The sequence below is a fragment of the Camellia sinensis genome, chromosome 5 (genome assembly GCF_055761805.1).
Source record: "Camellia sinensis isolate YWXY chromosome 5, ASM5576180v1, whole genome shotgun sequence".
In the NCBI taxonomy this organism is placed as follows: Eukaryota; Viridiplantae; Streptophyta; class Magnoliopsida; order Ericales; family Theaceae; genus Camellia; species Camellia sinensis.
In genome coordinates, this window is record NC_138965.1 from 195,650,671 (window position 1) to 195,673,263 (window position 22,593).

Here is a 22,593-nt window from a genome sequence, read left to right on the forward strand (position 1 = left end):
TCCGGTGTAAAATGAAGACGCTGACAAGAAAAATGTGTTTTTCATTTTATTTTCCGATGCTAAAAACAAAAACGCACAGAAAGACCCATCTCTCCAACCCTTTCCTCAGTAAAACCCATCTCTCTCATCCTACTAACAAGATTAAATTTCTCCTCTAGGTCTCAATGAGATCCGTATGTGTATCTTAGGATGGGGGATTTGCTCTTGTTGTCCATTAATATAGAAACAAATAGATAGAGGCAAACTGTTTGTTGTTATCAAATATCCAAAAGACAATCGAAATCATACCCTTCTCAACTGAAGTTTCACATTCCAACAACCACCACAAAAACAGAGCACCATAAAATTTCGGTATCGGAAAGGGATGTGATGGTGGTTGATTGTGAGGGTTGTGAGTGTTTAGGTTTGAGAGTCTCTTTTGATTTTTACACAGTTGAAAGAGACGAAATTGCAATGTTGCTTTGTGGTCGTGGTGAATGGTGGAAGAAAAATTTGACTTGTTTTGAGTTTTGCGAACATGAGGAGAAGGGATAGAAAAACAATTATTTGGTTATGTGGCAATTTTATATTGGTTTACCGTAAAATTGGACTGCACAGTGCGTCCATGTAAAACTTAAAGCCCAACAAAAACACTAGTGTTAGTTATAAAATATTAGGAAAATTACTATGTAGTTCTATGTAGAGGATCTATTTCCCTTCTAACCCCAATATATTTTAATAGATTAATAGGTCCACAGTTTTTAAGTTTTATATCCAGAGGTCCTGTTTTTTATTTTTGTATTTTGTAAATGACTGTATTACCCTTTGTTTTGAGATCTATATATACGTGAAAAATCAAATTTTTGCTCCGTTCAAAAAAGAAAATCAAATCTTAGTCTCTGCGATCTCGATTTCTCTTCGTTATAGCGATCTCATTGTGCTGTGTGGTCGATCTCATTGTGCTGTGAGGTGGATCTGGTTGTGCGATCTGAATCTCTGTGTACAGGCGATCTCTGCATACGTTCTCTCTCTCTCTCACTCACTCTCTCTTTGTGTATCTGGTTTGTATCTGTCGATACATATATGTATGTGTATGTATGTATCTGTCGATACATACATATACATATATATATCTCTGTGTGTGTGTACATATATGTATGTATATATAGATAAGCAAATTTGCATGATATCTGGTTTGTGTTTGGCAATATTGTTTTAGTTCTTTGTTTTGTGATAAATTTTGTTTGTTTGATATTTATTTTATTTTATTTTTGTATGTGATATAGTGTAATGATTTTGATTTTGTTGATTTTGTTTGTTGTATAGTGTAATGTGTTTTGAAGTTGTAGCTTGGAATTGTGAATTATGGTGTTTTGATACTGATATGTTGTAAGTATATAATTTTACAGTTTGGAATTGTGAATTGTGCAGTGTTGGAACTGATATGTTGTAACTGTATAATTTTGCAGTTTGGAATCTGTGAACAATTGTTTGTTGGTTTGTGATTTTGTAGTATGGAGGAGTATTTCATGTTAATGTGCAAATACAGTAATTGTTGTGCTGCTATTAAGATTAGTGAGGGATGTAGTTATGATGAAGTTGTTGAGAAAATATGTGAGAAGTTCAAGGAGTTGAGTGTTGGTAACTTTTGTTTGTTCTTCTCTATTGTTGGATATTCTAATTGTATTGTTGAATGTGATGATGATTTGTGGAATATGCTGTCAATGGTAGGTGGTAGTGATTGTCATGCTGTTGATGTTGTTGTGGGTGATAAGAGAATTGTGGAGGTTGATGATGGTAATTCTTGTGGGATTGATTCTGTAATTGGTGAGAGTTCTTTGGTTAACGATTGTGATGATTTTGGTGGTTTGTTGCCTAGTTTTTATTCAGGACCAGAGAGAGTTTTGTTGTCTGCTAGTTGGAAGGAGATTATACATAGTGTTGGTTAAGAATTTGAAGGTGGAGTGCCGGCGTTCCGCATTGCATTGGCTAAGTATGCAGTTGAGTGTGGTTTTGCAGTGAATTATTTGAAGAACGAAGCAACAAGAGTAACTGCTGAATGTATGATGAAGTCGTCCACGGGTTGTAAATGGTTTGTGCATGGAAGGGTGTTGATGAATTTCGGTATTTTTTTTATAATGAAGTTGGATAATGTGCATACTTGTGGGGTTTTGGCTCGTAGATCTTGTAGCAAAATGGTTGGTTCTAGACTTGTGTCTGATATTGTGCAAAATGATATTAGTGATAATCCGTTGACTCGTCCTATTGAAGTTAAAAAAAAGTTGAAGAAGCAATATGGTATAGATGTTTCTTATCGGGTTGCATGGTTAGGAGTTGATAAGGCAAGAGGTGGGTTGTTTGGTGATTTTGCAACTTCTTTTGACCAACTTCGATGGTACCTTGAGACGGCTATGAGAATGAATCCAGGAAGTGTGTTTGAATTAGATGTGGATGAAACTAGTGCGTGTTTTCGGAGGTTGTTTGTGGCATTTCATGGATATTTGTATGGCTTTCAATTTTGTAGTCCGTTGTTGTTTGTTGATGGTACATTCTTGAAGGGGCGTTACAAGGGGCATTTGCTTGCAGCAACATCAAAGGATGGTAATCAAGGTATGTATTTATTTGCAGTTAGTATAGGTTTGGTTTGTCAGTGTGTTATTGTATTGTGAGTCTGCTAATTTTTGCAGCTTGATGTTATGTTGTTTGCAGGTCTGTTTCCTTTGGCTTTTGCGATTGTTGACGCTAAAAATCAAGATAATTGAATGTGGTTCTTAAGTCAGTTGTTAAAGGGTGTTGGTTCAGGCCGGAGATTGACCTTTGTGTCGGACCGTCAACATGGATTGCTAGACGCTCTTTCAGTGGTTTTTCCCAATGCACATCATGCATATTGCTTAAATCATTTGAAGAGAAATTTGATTGAAAAATTGGTGGGACTTCGTACTAACTATAAGCTGAGTTTGATGAAAATATTAGTTAAATGTGCTTATGCGCCAACGGTTGCTTCTTTCCAACATTATGGAGAAATTGAGGCGTATTGCTGGGAATGGTAGAGTTGATAGTATGTTGGATAGTTTGCAAAATGATAAGTGGGCGAATGCATCTTTTAGAGGGAAACGATATGGTGAGATATCATCTAATGCTACCGAGTCTTACAATAATTGGATTGGTGGGGCCCGTGAGTTGCCTATTACTTATATGGTTGATATGATTAGGGTTCAAATCATGACTCAATTGTCGAATAGAAAAGCTGAATCTAAAAGATGGACTACGAAATTGTGTCCTGTTAAGGAAAAGAAGTTGGTGGACTCTTTGGAGCTAGCTAAGTCTTGGGATGTGATTGTTGCTAGTGATACTATGCTTGAGGTTCATTCTTCTATTTCTTTTTATGTTGATATTAGTAGACAGACTTGTTCTTGCCTTGAATGGCAATTGAATTGTTTTCCTTGTTGTCATGCTGTGCATGCTTTGCGTAGTAGTGGTAGAGATGTGTATGATTTCATTGATCCCTTTTTTCATGTAGATTGTTTTAGAGAGTCATACAAGGAATCTGTTTATCCAGTGCCTTCAAGTGAGAGATTTGACTTTGATGGTGCCAGTAGTTCGATTATCAAACCTCCTATAACGAAGAAACAGCCCGAGCTGAACAAGAAGAAGATGATACCTTCTAGGAGTGAGAATGTGAAGCAAATCAAGTGTGGGAGGTGCTTGAAATATGGAAATCGTAATAAGAAGACGTGCAAGGCTACTATTTGAGGCCACAGTCTATTCTTTTGGATTTGTATTTGAATTTGAGGAATTATGATAATAAAAAATGTGATACTTTGTATTATGGAAGTAATGAATAAAGTTGGTTGAATTGTTTTTTGTTTTTTGATGTGTTTTTTAGTTATTGAAGTTGTTTTGTAACAGTTTTGTTTTGTTTTTTATTGTTATTTTTTTTTTGTGGGTTTGGTTGGTTTTATTTTTATGGAATGCATAGAAGGTTGTTGAAATTTTCTTATTGAAACTATATAATATTGAAATGCAGTTTTACTACATGATTCATTTATTTCATATTTTATAGCGAGAAAACTGTAAAATTTTGCAGTTTTATTTTCAATTTTGAAATGTAGTTCATCTATTTGTTGAGTCATGAAATTGGATGCATAATTGTGTAGCATAAATTTTGTTTGAGTAATGAAACTGTATAATTTTGCAGTTTGAAGAATTATAAGAAACAACCTGATGAAATTGCATAATTTTGCAGTTTTAAGAATTATTAGAAACAACCTGATGAAACTACATAATTTTGCAGTTTGAAGAATTATTAAAAACAACCTTTACTGTATGAAAATATATGCAACCACAAACAAGTACACAAACAATCAGAAGTACAAGCACAATAATAATAACAAGAAGAAGAGCAATAATAACATCAATGACAACAATCGTTTTCACCATAATAACCAGAAGAAGATCATTTCCAAAAGTATATAAAGTACTTGTCACATGTTAAAAAGAAAAGTACAAAGATATGTTCACTTGAATATTTGTATTGTCGAGAAGTTTATTCATTGTTTCTATGGTTTGGTATGTTTTGTCAACATTTGGTAGTGCTCGAGTTGCCATGATCGGATTTCATCATTGAGGAATTGACTGGCGATTTCTGCTCGAAATTTGACCCACTCAGTTGGTTGAAGTGATTTCTGCACAAGTTGCCAGTTGATATATTGGTTGATAATATTGCAGATGGCGATTGCACAATCATTCCTGCAAAGTTTTAGATGAAGTTAATTAGTTAGGTAAAAAACTGCAAAATTTAGCATATTAGAAGATTAGTTTATTGATTTTGTATCTTACGAGTGTGGAGTTTGTAGTGGGCATTCCTCAATTGATGCAATTACTGTCTCGCACTCTTGAGATGATAACATGTTTCCTTGATTGCTGAGTAATGTTTTATTCCATCTGAGTTGATGTTGTTGCTACAAAATAGTTAGTGGGTATTTTTGTTAGTTATAGTGATGAGTTGAGATGTTTTTAAAGGAATGGAACTAAGTAGGAAATTTTATTTAACTTACAATTTCCTTTGCAATTTCAAAGTGCTTGTTGTGGCAATCTTTTACTGGTCTCAAAGAGTCATAGTGTCTCCATATCCCATCAGCATTGTCAAAGACCATAATTGTCCAATGATTGTCGTGGTTGATTAGGAAATGTATATATCTGTTTTTCATTGTTTCTGGAAAATGATTGTTCATTATTTTTTCTCTCAATGCTTGATCTTGGTTTTGTAGTGGAGTCTGTAAGTTATATATCTGTTTGAAATATGTGATAAAACTATGTAGTAAGACATATTAAGAAAGTAGAAAATTTTGCAGTTGAAATGTATGTTAAGTTTTGCTTACATTGATGAGTGTTGAGAAAACGTAAGATCTTCCTGCGTATGGATTTCTTGCAAAAGCTAGATCATTTTTCTCAAATTCTCCAATGGTTGGTTGGAGTGCCAATTGCTTTTCTGAGAAGGCATCAATGACCTGAAACATGTTATATATGCGAATGTGTTAGGTTTGTGGAATAGGTTATTGAATATGAACAGAAACTGTAAAATTGTGCAGTTGGAGACCTATATTCCCATATAAGGGTTCCCTGTTGGTCAATCTGCATATATCTGAAAAGTATACGCAATTTTCATCTTCGCTGCCAGACCAGACACAAGCACTTGATTGTGTGTTGTTGATGAGTTGAATTTCGTCTTGGTCTTTTTTGGATAGGCTATGCCAAACCTTGTTTGTTTTGCGGCAAGAAATGGCGAGTGGCTTGTTTTGGATTGATTCTTCCTTGAAATCATCATCACTTTACAATACTTGAAGTTGTGTCTTCTCTTGATTGGCATGCTCTTTTGGGTTGGTTTCAACAGCAACTGCTTTCTCTTGGCCAATATCTTCTTGCATATTTTCTTTCTGCTGTTATTTTGCTTCATGAGCACCCTCTTTTTGCTCAGGTTCAGTAGCAGGTTTTGTCTCTGTTTCATTTTCTTCTTTTTTCTTTTCATTATTCTTCTCTTTTTCTTCATCGGTACCCTCTGTTGGTTTGGGTACATCAGCAGCAGTTTGTGTCTTGTTCCCTGTATCTTCTTTGGCTTTTGTCATTGGTTGGTATTCAAAATCTGGGTCATGTGCTTGTTTTCTTAACGTTTGTTTGATTCTCTTGACCATTGATCTTTGTTGGGGACTGCTAGTTTTTTTGGTGGACATTTCCTTCAATTGATCTTTTTTTTTACGCAATTCAGCCATGAATTTTTGTTCCATATCTTGCATTTGTGCTCTCATGGCTGATATGAGCTTGTCCTTGTCGTCCTCTTTGGTTGGTGTTTGTGGTTGGTCATGACCTATAAAAATGTTGGATTGTGTTTTGGTTAGTTTAATTAAATTTTGCAGTTTGCTTTAGTATTAGACAATAGTTTACCTTGTGCATGAAATATGTCAGATTTCTCTTGGAGTTCTTCTTGTTGGTTTGTCAGTTCTTGTTCAATGACTTGTTGTTATTGGTTTGTTTGTTGTTCTTCTTGTTCTTGTTGTTGGTCTTCTTCTTCATCAGTGTCTTCTGGTTTATCACCTTTTGCTTCATGTCTTTCTTGTGCTTCATCATTGTCTTGTTGTTCATCAAGTTCTTCTTCTTCTTTTTCTTCAGTTTCTTCTTCTTCTTCTTCTTCTTCTTCTTCTTCAGCTTTTTCTTCATCAGTCACTTGTTTTTTTTCTTCATCACTCTCTTCTTCTTGTTCATCACTTTCTGGTTCTTCTTGTGGTTTTTGCTTTTTTTTCTTTTTTTTTTTTTTTTTTGTTGTTCTTCTTGTTCTGATTCTGATTCTGATTAATGTTCTTCTTTGAGAAAGTCATCCTCATCACTGTCTAGAAGTCTTTTTTTTTTGTTGCTTTTGTTTTCTTTTTTCGCTTATTGTCCTTTTTGTGGTCATGTTTCTTTGCTGAAGAGTCTATTGATATGATTTGATTGATATGCAATAACGGTATTTCTTGTTCAGTTGGGGTTAAAGCACTTTGGTTAACCTGTATTGGAACAATGTGGCATATATGAGTAATACTGTAAAATTGGTCAGTTTCATAAGATGAGTTGTGCTGTGAGTAATGTGGGTTAAGTGTCGAAATATGTTGCTTGAAACTGAAAAATTTTACAGTTTCATAATATGAGTGATGTGAAATAGATTTGTGCGTTTAAACTGTAAACTTTTGCAATTTCATAACATGAGTAATGTTAAATTAGTGTGTGCTTTGAAACTGCAAACTTTTACTGTTTCATAATATGATTTGTACTATGAATAATGTGAGTCAAGTGTTGAACATATGTTGTTTGAAACTGAAGAATTTGACAGTTTCATAACATGATTTTTACTATAATGAATGTGAAAGGAGTGTTGAATAGATTTGTGCTATGATAGTATAGAAGAGTTTGAATACCTTTTCAAAGTGAGCAAAGCTGATGTGTTTCCACTTGGAGTACATTTTGCCAAGGTTCCATTTCATAAACCTTGGGAAGCCTTCTTTGTTGGATGGTTGGAGGAGTTTACTGTGCTCACAGTACCAGTACTGTAAAAAAAAATTTAAATATGTTAGATAGTTAGAAATAGGTGGATGTCTGATATTTTTGTGTGAAGTAGTTGAGTAATGTGTTTACCAAGAGCAACATGACGCATCCAGTGACATGCCTTGGGTTGTTGTTTGCACTTGCCATTGAATTCATCAATGTGTCTTTTATTACCTCAACCCAATTGTACTTCTTGATGTTGCTGAGATTGTTAACATAGTTGAGGAAACTCCAACTGAGTGTATGGCCTGTTGTAGGCATGAGAAGTTTCAAGCACAAGTAAAGGGTGATGACCCTTGCAAGATCTTGATGATCATTGGTTGATTTTCCTTTTTTTGTTTGTTGAAACATTTTGGTCAAAGACTTGCCATCCAATCTCTTTACTGATTTGCATCTTCGTTTGTAAAATGGAAGCTCAAAATCCTTTGGTCTTGCATAAGATTTGGTGGTGATGCTGTCTTCTCCACAGTCGATACCAAAAATGAGCTTGACATCATTGTTTCTGAGTTTCATTTCCTTTTTGCCAAGTATAAATGCTTTTTTTCTTTTGTTGTAGAGTGTTGTCATTTCTACTACAATGGAATTGTAGCATCTGCACCAAGAGGCCTTCAGTTGTGTTGAGGAGAGAGCATTTATAATGGGCCAAAAAGGGATTTTTTCCAGCTCTGTCTGTTGGCCTTTTGTGAATTTGACCCCCTTCAATAGTTTGATTACTGTTCCGATGTTGGAACGGTAATTAAATTGTTGGACTCTCTTTGTAGGGATTGCAGCTTTTTTCCCTTTTGATGCCTTGGTTTTTGTTATGGGAGTTGATTGGCTTTCGTGGAGCTTTCTTTTTTTGGTTGGAAGAGCTTCTTGTTTTTTTGTTGGCTTTCTTTTGTTTGTTTTTGTTATGGTTGGAGGTGTGGTTGGTGTTTGTTGTGTGGGTGGGGTCTGTGGTATAGTTCTTGGGCTTTTTCTTGTAGGTAGTGTGGTTGTTTTGTGGGTTTTTTGGTGGGGTCTGTGGTGTTTGGTTGTTTTTGGTTGTGGTGGTTGGGTTTTTTGTGGAGGGGGAGATGTTGGCGGTATTTCAGTGGATACAGGAGACGGACTTTCAAAAGGGGAGATACTTAAATCCTTGATTGGATTTTTGGGCATATGGATTTGTTTCTTCCAATATCTTCCAACAACTATTTCTAAAAAAATGAAAGTGACAGCAGGGTATGAGTAATATAGTGACAAAACTGTATAATTTTGAAGTTTTATATGCAGTTGAATATGAAATTATATGTATTTGTTGGTAACAGTTACGAAACTGTATAATTTGACAGTTTGATTTGCACTTTATAATAAGTTACCTATTTGTTTTGAGTAGTGATTAAACTGTGTAATTTTGCAGTTTCATTTGCAGTTTGAATAAATTTAGATATGTTACTTGTAGAGTGATGAAATAAAACTGTATGATATTACAATTTTTGTAAACAGTATCAACAATAGGAATAACCCATTGTATTTTGTAAACAGCAACAATAACAACGAGAAGATTAAGTATTCAAAAATAACAACAATAAGAAAAGGCAATATTGAACAACAAGAATAAGAATAAGGTGTTGAATGTGTAAAAACAGGGATTTATGTGTAAAAACAGTGGATTAGAATGTTTAAAAATAGGGGACTAGAATGTTGTAAAACAGGGGATTATATATGAAAGAGGGTTTATACATTTTGAAGTATGTAAAATGTATATATACGAAATATGAAAGAATAATGTACAAATTTGAATGAAAAATAATGAATAGGTGAAGAGAGATGTTACTTTTTTTCCCCATTTTTGTGAATCAGAAGTCAGGAACTATGAAATTTCTTCAGAGTGGTGATGGTTCTTCGTGTTGTTGAGAGTCACCGATTGGAGAATATGAACGGCTTGGTGTTGTGTTGAAGATGAACGGTTTCGTTTTGTGGTTAGGGTAGGGTTTCAGAGGGAATGGAGTCGAACGGAGGAGAGATGGAGGAGTGAGAATGCGATTTCGAGCGGCAGAGATGTAACAGTGTACTGATCAGACTGAGATGATAAAGGGTGATGAAGATGAACGGTTTCGTTCTGTGGTTAAGGTAGGGTTTCAGAGGGAATGGAGTCGAACGGAGGAGAGATGGAGGATTGAGAATTCGATTTGAGCAGCGAAGATGTGACAGTGTGCTGATCAAACTGAGATGATCGTGGGTGATGGTTGCACGCGTGTGAATTGGATGATATATTGTGGGTATTTTCGCCTTATTGATAATTTGAGGACTTAATGGAGTATTAAATTTGTTTTGGGCCTAAATGGGGTATGATATGTTGGGCTTAGACCTTTGGGTCAGTTCCCCTAAAATATTCAAATGAATTTTGAGATGGGCTTTGATAGAGACCCCCTCCAATCACCACCCCCATTACCTCCCACACACATGTGGCGGGTGGTGATTGGAGGAGAAGGAAAAAAAGAAAAGAAAAGAAAAGAAAATCTAACCAATGAGAGAGAGACGGGTCGAGGGGGTGAGGGGAAAAAGCGGTCTGGATCTTTTTCCTTTTGAGATATATTATGAAATATATAGCGTTAGTTATGAAATATTCAAATAAATTATGAGAAATGTGGAAGTGACTATAAGCAAAGTCAAAGCCCAACAAAACACTAGTGCAGTTGTCGATAACAACTACACAACTTATCATAATTGCAAGATCTACACAAAAAAATAAATAAACAAACTAATTCAGAAAATAGTCACAAAATCAAACCTAACTGTCTCACATATGAGTATGTAATTAATTTGTGTGTAATTTAAATAAATAAAAAAATAAAAAATAAAAAACAGCAAGACCCATATTAAGAGAACAAAGCTAAAAAACCAAAAACAAAATACACTCAATCTCCCACACCAGAAAACAACAGGCAGAAGCAGAACAATGGCCAGGACTGAAGTCCAGCCAACCAGGGATTAGAGCTTCAGAGCACAATGGATCCAAGACAACATAAAGACGGTAATACTAGGAAAAAAATAATACTAAAAATTCAAAAAAAATATTTTAAAAAGTCATTAAAAAAATACATTTATGCTGTGTTTGGTTGGGAGATTTGAGGAGGGATTTGGAAAGGGAAAGGGAAAAGTTAGGTGAAATGTGAATAAAATATACCTACATTTCACCTAATTTCACACACTTTTTCCATTTCCTTTTCTAAATCCCTCCTTAAATCCTTCGATCAAACACAGCATTACGGATTACAATCATTTTAGATGGGTTTACGTCACTCCAACTTAAGTTTCAAGATATAATTTTTCGTGATTTAATTTGGAGTGTTGCCAATCAGACAGAACAAAAGTGTTGCCAACCAAGGAATAGATGTATCAAAGACAACATAAAGAATGCAAAACAAAACTTAGAATTGCAAAACAGAATACCATTGTAGCAACCATCAACCCATTGAAACAACAATGTTAAAACAAAACCAAAATTGAAAACACGTTCATAGCAGCAGCATAAGAAGTAACTAACTCATCTCCCAAAATTGAATCAATCGCTTTAATCCAAAGCTGAATCACCATTAACACCACCAAGAACATAGAGCACAAAAGTCCCTATTCAGCACAATGGTCCCTCAAATTTTAAAGGAAATTCAGGACTTCAACTTCTTTAATTTTGTATAGCAAGGGATATTTGAATGTGTTTTTATTTACCCAAGTTGCAAAAGAGTATTAAACAATTTCAGAACATGGGTATGTTCTGAAATAAAGAGAAGTTGCTTCGTCTATTTCGCAACTAAAAAAATGTCACTACTAGAAAATTGACTTTTTGCGTCAATTTTTTTGCGACTGCCTATTCAGCCGTGGAAAAAAATATATTTGGGACAACACAATATGAGACAAAAGTAGGTGATAGTAAAAAGTCTCAATTTTTGAGTGACTTTAAACCTCATTCAACCCGTAGGAATCAATGCCTAATTTATTTCTCCTATTTCTTTTTATTTATTTGCTCCATTTCCAGTTTTGCCCTAGACAGGCATTAAAACCAGTACGATTCAACATCGCTCTCTTTCTCTCGTCGTCTAAAGAACACCAGTATGAATCTCTGTCTCTCTCGATCTCTCAGTCTCTCCCTCAATCTCTGACTCTCTCTCGATCTCGATCTCGATCTCTCAATCTCTCTCTTGATCTCTGTGTCTCTCTCGTACAATCTCGTTCTCTCTACATCTGCGTACACATTATCTGACCTTTTTTAGATAATTTTTCTTCTCCTAAAAATCTCTCTATACAAGTATATATATGAATTTATATATGTATCTCTATGTATTGATTTAATAATCATTCTTATTTTATTTTCAGGTTCTCGACTGATCCAATCATTGATTGGCGGCGGTGGAAAAATCAACTCCTTTGAGAAGAGAAACCCTAACTTTCTCATTGGTGGTAGGCTCTAATCTACTTGTTTACATGTTTGTTCTAGTTTTGATCTTGTTTAGATTTGTATTGAACTACTCTTTGTTAGCTTTTTGTTTACTGTTTGGGAATTGATTTCAATTTGTTAGCTTTTGTAGTTTGAATGCCATGTTTATTGACAAATGTGTTCAGTTAAAATACAGTTAATGTGTTGATTATTGTTGATGTTGTGATTAATTGGTGCAAATTTCAACATAGACGAATGGGAAATTAGTTTTTGTTTCCAATTCCAAATGGAGTAGGAGTATAAACTCTAATTATTTGATGAATATTTTCCCAAAAAAATAAAATAAAAATGATTAGATGATTACAACTAAGAGCATATATTTTATGATAAAGACTTGCTACCGTTTACATCTTAAAACTAGAACTAGAACTAGAACTACAAGACAATTGGGAATACATTATATAATATAAGCAAAGACGTTGTAAGGTCTTTATTGATGAAAACTTCAATCTATTTTTCTCAAATTTTTGAATTTTTATAATGTAAAAATCTATGTGTCATATTATTGGTTCTCATCATTTTTTTTCTTTTTTAATTTTAATTATCAATATGGCAATACCTTTCAAATTTTGTCCATTAATTAGAGAATCTTTGGAATTTTCAACAATATGGAAACTTTCTATTTTTTAAATTGATGATGAAAATCTCAATATATATGTCTTAAATTGTTAGTGACAATTGATTTGTAAACCACTTGTTTTTCCTTAATTGGATAGTAAATTGAATTAAAAAAAATTTTGAGGACTTCTTGTTTTTTCCTTTGTAGATTTTTTTGGTTTTTGCTTTTGAGGACTTCTTGTCCTCCGTTGTACTTCTCTTTTCCCTTTTTTAATAAAATTCTTCTTTATTGCTGATCCCAAATAATAAAAAAAAAAATTGAAATAATTTTTTTTACGATATAATAATTGAAGTATCAAAGGTTTTGCTGCTTCTATAGCCATTATCTCTGTACCCATGTCATTTCTAATTTTCCTAATATAGTCGAAGATGTTTTATTAGATCAGATATATTGGGCTCAGTAATGAAACGCCATATGGTGTCATGAAGTTTCTTCACACTGCCAAATGTGGCACTGGTTTTCCCTAAGATAATATCTTTATAGGTATTATATGGTCAATTCTAGGTCAGAAATTAGCAACCCATCATTGGTGTGTGTGTGTGTGTGTGCGCGCGCTATCTGCAAATTCAATGTTTCTAGTTGATTTCTATGCTCATACATTGTCAACAACTTGACTTCGCTAGTGATTTTCATCATCTCAAACTTGTAGAAAGTAGAAACTATAAAAATGTTGTGTTAGGAGATGAAATTAGTGATTATATAAACTGGAAAGGTTTCTTTTCTCCTTTGTTGCTTTTTGGATGAGATCTATCTGTTTTGTAACACAGAACAGTAAGCAGGTTTACCTTTTGCATTTTAGACATTTGTATTACCTTTTTCAGTCCATCTTTTGAAAAGTACTGCTAAGGCAAGCTTGTCTTCTGAAGCTTCTAATTGAATATATTCAATTTTATTTTTATTTCCATATTAGTTTTGTATGTGAAGCATAGCTGGCTTACAGTTTGTTGCAAACCCCAAACTTGATGAGTTAGGTATGCTTAAGTTTATGTTTTATGCCTTTTCTGGATGAGCAGTAGTTTATATGTTTTGTATTCAACATACTGTATATCTTTCTATAACCTGCTTATGGTCAAGCCCTTTATATAGAACATGGATAACAAAGTTGGGAGGGATCAAGAAATTATAGTGCAACATTTTCAAGAAATGAATACATGTGTTTTATTTTATTTTTATAATTTTGTTAGGTCTTTATCTGGATTTGTTTCCCATGCAGCATGTAACATGTGCTGCAGAGCAAACCCAAACTATTACAAGGCAGTCATCTTTTTTTTTTTTTTTTTTGATTAGCAAAGAAAATGTTTATTAATGACGAAACCGTACATTAATATGGGAATACATCAATAAGGAGGAAAAAGAAAACATGAGAAAAAGGAAAACCAAGCATTGTGTTGGTGAGAAACCAATACTAGTTCACAGGACCACAAACACTTGATGCCACCACTCAAAAACTAGCTCAACAACTTGTTGCCACCACGCAAAGACTATCTTAACAAAAGCATATAACCCACTAAATGCTCTAGTGTTGCTTACTTGTTGCCATCATACTTCCTTCTTAGACCTATCCCTCCTATTTGGATTTCTCTTTGTCCTTTAGTTCTAGCTTAATAATCTTATTCAGAACATCATCTTCTTTCCCATGGAAATTGATGCTAAGAGATTTACCCAATTGTAAAGTGGTTTTAGCTTCATTGAGGAGTAGGTTGCTCGGGCTAGTAACATCCTCAGACAGATTTGAACGGGTTATCGTAGTTGTTGCTGGTCTGAAGATAACAGACTATAAGGCAGTCATCTACTATTACCGTCGCTTATATTCAAGGTAGTTTTGTCATTACTGATGTTGTTCAATTTCATGCTTTCTGCATATTGTAATTTACTTGTTGTATAGCTTAATATTTTGCCATCTCTCTATGTGGTTTATCTATGTGGAAAACATTGAATTTGCAGGATATAGATTGGATAAACAGGCTGGCTTTGCAACATATTAATATCTGTGTAGGATATAGATTGTTTAAAATCATGGCTCTCCTAGAAGCCTTTAGATAACCTCTTCTTAAAGATTGTTCCTCTTATTGGTTGTGACAACCCTCACCACTGATTAGTGCTAATCTATGATTAAGCATGTTAATTGACTGATTGACTGAAATCCTGAACTGATTAATTGAGTGTATTAGTTTAAATGCATTTCTATCTGTTGACCGTTAAATGATCTGTTCATGTTTTATGTTTTAAACTGCAAATTGAAAGCCTTATCGGCGGCCGAATCTGAAATTGATTAGTGTTTTATGCTAATTAGAATTTATGTGATTTTATGGCATGTTTAATTGAAATGTGATTTGGTATGTTTAAATTGGATTAAATAATGCTAATTTACAAGAGTTTGACTTATTCACCAAAATGCCATAATAGTGGGCCACTTATCAATTCATGTTTGAAGCCTATTTCACTTTTGATACAACATTTCCTCAGCCATTTCCTAGAGCAAACTGATTGAGAGAGAGAGAGTATGAGGATAGGCTTGAATTCATCAAACTTAACTAGAAGAATTGAAGGCTAATTGTGCAATTTGAGCTTGTATATCTTGCATTCTAGACCTAAGGTAGAACATTTACCTTATTGTTTGTGAATTTAAGTTAATTCTTGCATGGCTCATGGTAATTTAGTCATCTAAGTCTAGAATTGGTTTACAATGTTGAATTGAGAGCTAGATCATGCATGCATGCTCTTATATTGAGGTTTTGAAGTTGTTTTTCATGGAATTTGTTACATGCATGTCCATATCTTGATTTTAGATCATGAAATCATCTTGTTTTTGAGGGAATTGGCTCATTGGAGCATGCATTAGAAGCTTTGAACTCATTAGAACACATGCATGTTATGTTTGATCATGTTCTCGAAGTTTATTTGAAAATTGTGTTTAATTGAACTACCTTTGGGCTTTGATTTCTCAAATTGATCTTTGAAACGTGCTATACTATGAGTTTACAAGTGTTTTCCAGAAAATTAGCCCAAAAGGATCGAATTCGATGCATTAAAATTGAGTTTTGAGCTTGAGGTTCAAATATGGAAATTTTAAATTTTGGACTCACGCTCGAGCGAGGAACTCCACTCTCGAGCGTACGCCTTGTGTTCATGCAGTCCGCTCGAGCGAGAAAAGTGGCGCTCGAGCGTGAAATGCATGTATCCAGTACTTTGCATGTATTTACAGTCCGCTCGAGCAAGAGAGTTCACGCTCGAGCGAGAGAGTTCACGCTTGAGCGAGGACTTGTGTCTCACGCTCGAGCGTGGATCGAGCGCCCGTCGAGCGTGATTTTTGTGCATCCAGTATTTTTACTGTAGCTTACAGTCCGCTCGAGCGACGGAAGTCACCCTCGAGCGGAGCTCCTTTGTCTGCATGTCCGCTCGAGCGTAGAAAGCCACGCTCGAGCGAGACCCCTGTTTTCTGAAAATTTTGAAAATTGTTTTAAAATGCATCTTTGCATCCTCATTCCATCCTAGGCACTCCTAGGCCTAGTTTAAGGCATCTTAGCGAGGATATTGATGTAGAACCACGCCGAGGCAAATTAGAGATTAAGTTATTATTTTCCCAATTGTGTAGCTTAGTGTGTGTTCATTCTGTAACTGTAGGGTTGGCATCCGAGGACTCTCTAGCTGCTTATAGCCTAGTGCTCTGTGAGTAACAATGTTGTAAAGATATGTTCAATTGAGATTATTTTCTGAACAAATGACTGTACTGCTTTATGAAATGACATTGTTTACTGAATAAATGTTTGTCCTATTTGTGAACTATATTCGTGGCATCCATAGCAATTTACTGTTACTGAACTGTTACTGCTACTGTTACAGAGATCTCTGTCGGTTCCCATGTTGGAACCACTACTGTTTACTGATATGATGGCCATCAACTGACTGTTCGGTCTGTTAAGACCTACTGAACTGTTTTGCTATCGGATGTATCACATATGACTATTATAGTTTCTGAATGACTATTATGGCATGAATTATGAGCCACAAACTGAATGACTGATATACTGATAAATGACTGTTTTCAATACTGAAAGGACATTCATTCTTAACCTCTTTATGCATATGTTATTCACTGGGCTTTAGCTTACTGTTTATATATATATATATATATATATGTAGGTGTTCAGGCACCGGATCGGAGCTAGGAGCGTTGGGTTAAACTCCCTTTTTGTCAAGCCAACCACTGTGCCTCACTGCGAGGTTCCATGTGCTGCCAATCTAAGGCTGCTTCGGGGTGTTTTAGATTTCCCCCTTTCTGTCTCTGTATTGTATAGACTGTATAGACTCATACTGTATTGTTGTGGTAGGGACTTGGTCCCTAACCAGAACGATTGTATATGATGTATGTACATACTGTTATGGTTGAAATGCGTATATGTTTAAAAAAGTCTTTTTGCATACAGACTGTCACAGCTCATTGGACATCTTTTAATTACTGTTTTGGCTTCCGCCAGCCCCTGTACTCTGTATTACTGTTTTACTGTTAAGCAGGCCTTTGGTAATCTCGGATTACTAGCCGGTTACGGTGCTAAACCCATAGGGGTGGGTTTGGGTCGTGACATTGGTCACATTAGAGGTAACCCTGTTTCTCTCATCTCTTCCAACATGAAAGAACATTTATGGCCCAATAGTTCTGATATATGCTCCTTTACAAGTAGTGAATTCATTTAGTTTTTAACTGAATTAGATAGTGAAGTCTAGAAGTGCATTAATTCATGAACTTCAATCAATGCCCATAAAGGTATTATGCATCCCTGATTAGTAAATCCCATCTCTTGCTAGAAGCAAGTCACAAAAACAATTTACTTTCTTCCGACACTGTATTCTCTAAATGTTATGCCCTCCATCCTTTAATCTGTTGCTATATATTTTATTGATAAGGAAGTTTTTCCAAGTTAAACTTTGACTTTACACAAGTGTGACTACTATGGGCAGTTCTAAGAATGGTGTACAGATCCATTGGAGTCAAAATGTGGTAGTAACCTTTTTATGTAGCATAGATAACTTAGCTAACAACAGAGTCTCTCTCACTTTAACATGCAAGAGCACAACACCAATAGAGGAGTAAAGAACATGGTCGAAGAAAAAGCGAAAAAGCAATGCAAAATATGAAGAAGAATAAGAGTAATAATAATAAAGAAGTTCCAAAGCAGAAAGAGCGTCACATAGTTTCATGGTCTCAAGAGGTCATTTTCTTCTCCTTTACTTCTTCTACTTTGTTCTCTTAATCGCTTGACTGGTTGGTTTGTCTAATATTTAATACATGGATTACTTGACTTGTAGGATGATGATATACTTCGCAAGCAAATTCATAATCATGGAACTGAAAAGTAGAGATTTTCTAATCAGTTTTCATTTTGGTCATATTGATGTGATTAAAGGTCAGTGTTGATGAATGAAATTGATGGTTTTTATTGGAATGGATGTTTGCAGTTCGCCTATCATTGTATCAAAATTCAAGGATAAAACAATTAGACAATGTCGAAGAAGGTTTAAATATAGCTTTACCTATGGCCTGCATGCAAGTTATAGATTTAATATTCCTATATATGAAAAGCATATTATGTAAATCTGGTTACATGAGTTTGTAGAGGCATGTGCTTGTATCATGGCTTATGAAAGGCATATTATGTAAATCTGGTTATTATAAACACCCCATTTTTAACTGCCCTTACAACTTGGGCGCCATCGATTGCGCACCCTATGATGAATGTATATGTTTGTCAAATGCTCAAAGTCCTCAGCAGAATGCCTCAGCTTTGAGCCTCAAAACCCTGTAAACCTTTTGCCTTGTTTTTTGGACCAACACAGCAGTTTTTCAAGCCTAAACATCTTGTGACCTGTAGGCCCACTAGTGTGGACTGCCGGCCACTATTGTGGGCTGTCGGCCAATAATGTGGCTTGCCGGCCACTTATGTGTTTTTTCATATATTTTTTCCAATTGTCCTTACTATTTCCATAGATGCATACACTTGCCCACACGTGTCTATATGGATATTTCTGAGGGAGTCTCATGATTTTCTATATATAAAGGACCTCCCCTCTTGCTTTCAAGATTAGAAAATTTTGGAGCAAAACTTTTCTTTCTCTCTAAAATTCTCTCTCTCTTGTGCAAGTTCTTAAACCTTTACCTATACACTCTAAACCAAACCTTGTGGTATTTGGGTTGAGGTATTTTTGAGCTTACTTTTAGCTCTTGAGGGTGTGTAATTGTTGGTTTACAACTCAAAAAGGGTATACCTCTTTAAGAGGTATAATTTTTAACTTGTTTCCCTTCTTTATTTGCCATCTTTTTTACTATTTTTGGACTGTTTCTTGGACTGTTTTTTACACTGATTTTTGGGCTGAAACTTGTGGTTTAAGGCCATTGAGGGTGGAGGGGTGGATCACCCTTGTTTGCACCTAACTTCTTAGGCCTTTGTACTTGTGTTTCCCACTTTTCTATTATCTTTTTTTGAGCTTTTTACTACTGAATCTCAGAGTTTTTTCAAAGGCTAAAATCATGTTTTGAAGTCCCAAAAATGGAGGGGATAGCCTCTCTTTCTTGTGCTTGCTTACTAGTTTAACTTGTTCCATGTTGTAGCTTATTGTTTTAACTATTTTTGTCTTAATTCCAGCATGTTTTAGGACTATTGTAGGATTGTTTTCAATTTTTCATTACATTTGAGCTTTGTATAGCATGCTTGTAGTGTAATGGTCCTCATAAGTTTTGTAGTTTAGGCCTTAGCCACCAACCTATTTAAGTTGATAGTATTTATTTCTTGTTTTTCATACTTATTTTCATCTTTAATCACCTCTGCAACCTCCCTCATTTCTTGACTTTTTTTTTACTTTGAAAGTTGTTTCAAACTATTTGCTTGTTTAAGCTTGAGAAAGAAATATTGTGCTTAATGGTTTAATCCCTTTGGGGGTTCATTACCAACGGCATGACACTTCTCTCATGCCTAAAACAACACTTGGTTTGGTACTCCTTTACATTAGAGGACTTAAGGCTCATTTTTGGACTTAATGAACTACGAAATGGGTGGTAATTAAAATGAAGTAATAAAATTAGGACTAAAAGTGATGCAAGATAAAATCAACTTGGGTTCAATTGGACATTAATTGAACCTATTGAGTCTTGAGTCATTTCATACTTGTTAGTGATGTAAACGGTTTAAGAGTCAATGTTACCCACTTCCCTTGATCAATCCATGATAGGAAGGGGGTTTTGAGAGTCTTTAAATTGTGTATTTATCGAATTATGTCCCTTGGTTCATATGTCGTCACGCAATGAAATTGCGTCGATTGATGGCTTGCGAACCAAATTTACCCCTCTTTTGACCTGTTTGCTGATAAGGACAGGCAAAGTGGACAAACATCCCTTGAGAATACTCTGGTTTGTGCTTTGTTTGTCCTCTGTTGCTGCAGGACAAAACCAACCTTAGTGGCCGGCAGGCCACTTCTTCTAGACGGCAACCCACTATTAGTGGCCTGTCGGCCACTACTTCTAGGTTGTCGGCCACTTTTTCAAGGCAGACAGTGCTCTTTTTCCAACAAAGCAGAACAGAAGCTGAGGTGAAAAACAGTGCATTTTTCCAAACTGTGACTGTGCAACAGAGGCATTCCGGTAGCAAAACGAAGAGCATTATCGGGTGGAAATTAACATCCATCCATGAGTCGTCCCTCGATCCTCGGGATTTATTAAATGATATTGTAATAGTAGTAGTGTTGTGCTTAAAGTAGCAAGTTTGTAACTAATTAGTTAGAGTAGCTATGTGTTGTACTTATTTAATTAGTTAGAATAATTAATTAATTTGTCGTTGTAATAACTAGTTAAGTAGCTTAGCTATGTTATTCATTTGGGTTTGTAATAGTTAGTTAATTAGGTAATTAATTAGCTAGGACATTCATTTGGACCCTCTTGCAAGAGGGCAAACATGTAATAATGTGTATGTCTTCTAACCCCACGTCTTTCTCCCTTTTATTTACTTGTTTAAGATGGGTAGTTTTAGAACATCATGTTTCTTTTAGCATTACTCATGTTTGCATCCACTTGTCTTCCATGCATCAAGGCTCGGTTCATCATTCTAACAATGCATTGTCGTTTAAATACTTCGTTGAAAACGTGTTTAAACCGCATGCTATCAAGTTGTTTCAAATGACATAACTAGTAACCGAGCTTATTAGGTGCATATCGCTTATGTTGCATTAGTCATGTTGTATTAGTTAGGAACATGCATGTTTTCTAACTTTTTTGTTTCTTTTGGCTCGTCTTGGAGTACTAGGTGAGCATTTTTGTACTTTAGCATATTGCACGAATGTGTTTGTTGCCATGTTTAGCATGCTTGCCATGAGACTAAGTGCTTAATTGATATATCTACTTGAGTGCCTATGGATGAAGACTAATTGCTTGAATTAGAATAACTTGAGTAATGTACATATGCGATCACTTTTTCAAGTGGTACATATTTGAAACAATTTTGCAAAACACACTTGAAATCAAATGTTCCAATTTTTACAAATAAGTCTATACTTTTGTACTCATCACATAGTAATGTTAGCCTAATAATCGGAACAAGTGCATATAATGTAAATAAGATTCACATCATGATTAGTAGAAGCCGATCTTTGATTGGGCAAGTGGGGTGCTCAATTCATGACCTTTCCTTTTCATACCTAAGTTTCCGAGCCGAGACAATCTTGGTGATGGGTTTCTTAAATTTTTCAAAATATTTAGGTGGCGATTCTGTATCTGGCAAAGCAGTCTATTTTTGGCATTTTGATTCCAAATCAATTTTCCAAAAGATTTGCCGGATTTGGACTCTTTTGTGTTTATCTATTTCACATTGCACTTATGAGATCAGATTCAAAATCACGAGAATCTGAACTATAAGGCTAGTCGTCTTCCAAAAGGAGCACAAAAAGTCGAGCTACAGTTTATGGCGACTCTGCTGGGAATTTAGAGAACTTGACTTGAAATTCATGATGTGAAATTTCATTTATGTTAGGTTTTATTTCTTGGCAATCCCGTTTGACAAAACTCCTTTGAGTTGTAATTTTATTCACATTTTTTATTTCAGTGAGGCTATGAGTGTTTAGATGCGAATCCAACCCGAATTGTGCTTTTCAGAGAAGTTTGTGATGATAAAGCGTTCAAGATTGCCACTTCGCTGATTATGACGGGGATCGAGCTGCCCAGTCAGCTCGTGGGGGTCGAGGGGGCAGCGCCCCTTGGCGGGTCCGGGGCAGCGCCACGGCGGGGTCGAGGGGCAGCGCCCCCGAAGCAAAATGCAAAAATGCATTCAAAGTTGCCTGTTCGATCATGTTATATTTTTCCAGTTTTTCCAGTTTTGGCCTGTCCGCTCGAGCGGGGAAAGGGACGCTCGAGCGGGGATTGGAAGCTCTCCGCATCTCTGCAGTCGCCTGAAAAAATACTGGTGGGTGTGATTTTATGCTCGAGCGGATTCTCCTACGCTCGAGCGCATCTCAGTTTGTTCGCACGCAGCTTTTGGTCAGTCCGCTCGAGCGGGCTGTGTTGAGCTCGAGCGGACCGCGCGATCCCAGATTTCCAGATTTGATTAAAGAGTTGGTTTTCTTCTGAATCTAGGATTACTTTTGGTTCTCTATAAATACTTGGTTTTCTCCCAAAACTATGTGATGGATTGAAGTCCTCCAGATCTTCTTTTTGGTTCTTAAGGATTATATCTGGGGATATTTTGTTTGTTTTCTTTGATGTTTTTATTGAGTTTTCAACTCATGATTTAAAGAGAGTACATCAAAGGTTTGTTTGATATACACAAAAGAGAGAGTTGTTCTTCAGTTGTGGATTCTGAAGAATTCGAGCCTGAAGCTTTGGTGAAATCTAGAGTGGCTCATCAGAAAGACAATTCCGTGGTGAAGATGGAGTTGGAAGAGACACATAGAGGTTGGTTCAATTAGGCGTTGTGGATTCGCTAGG

The 22,593-nt window shown here is 35.5% G+C and overlaps 1 protein-coding gene across 1 annotated transcript; it reads left to right on the top strand.

Annotated features, from left to right (window-relative positions):
- Window positions 1-2,964: 2,964 nt before the first annotated feature.
- LOC145791992 (uncharacterized) lies at window positions 2,965-3,732 on the top strand. The gene has a single exon (XM_082872462.1). The coding sequence runs from the start codon at window positions 2,965-2,967 to the stop codon at window positions 3,730-3,732; it is 768 nt and encodes a 255-aa protein (XP_082728588.1).
- Window positions 3,733-22,593: the final 18,861 nt, after the last annotated feature.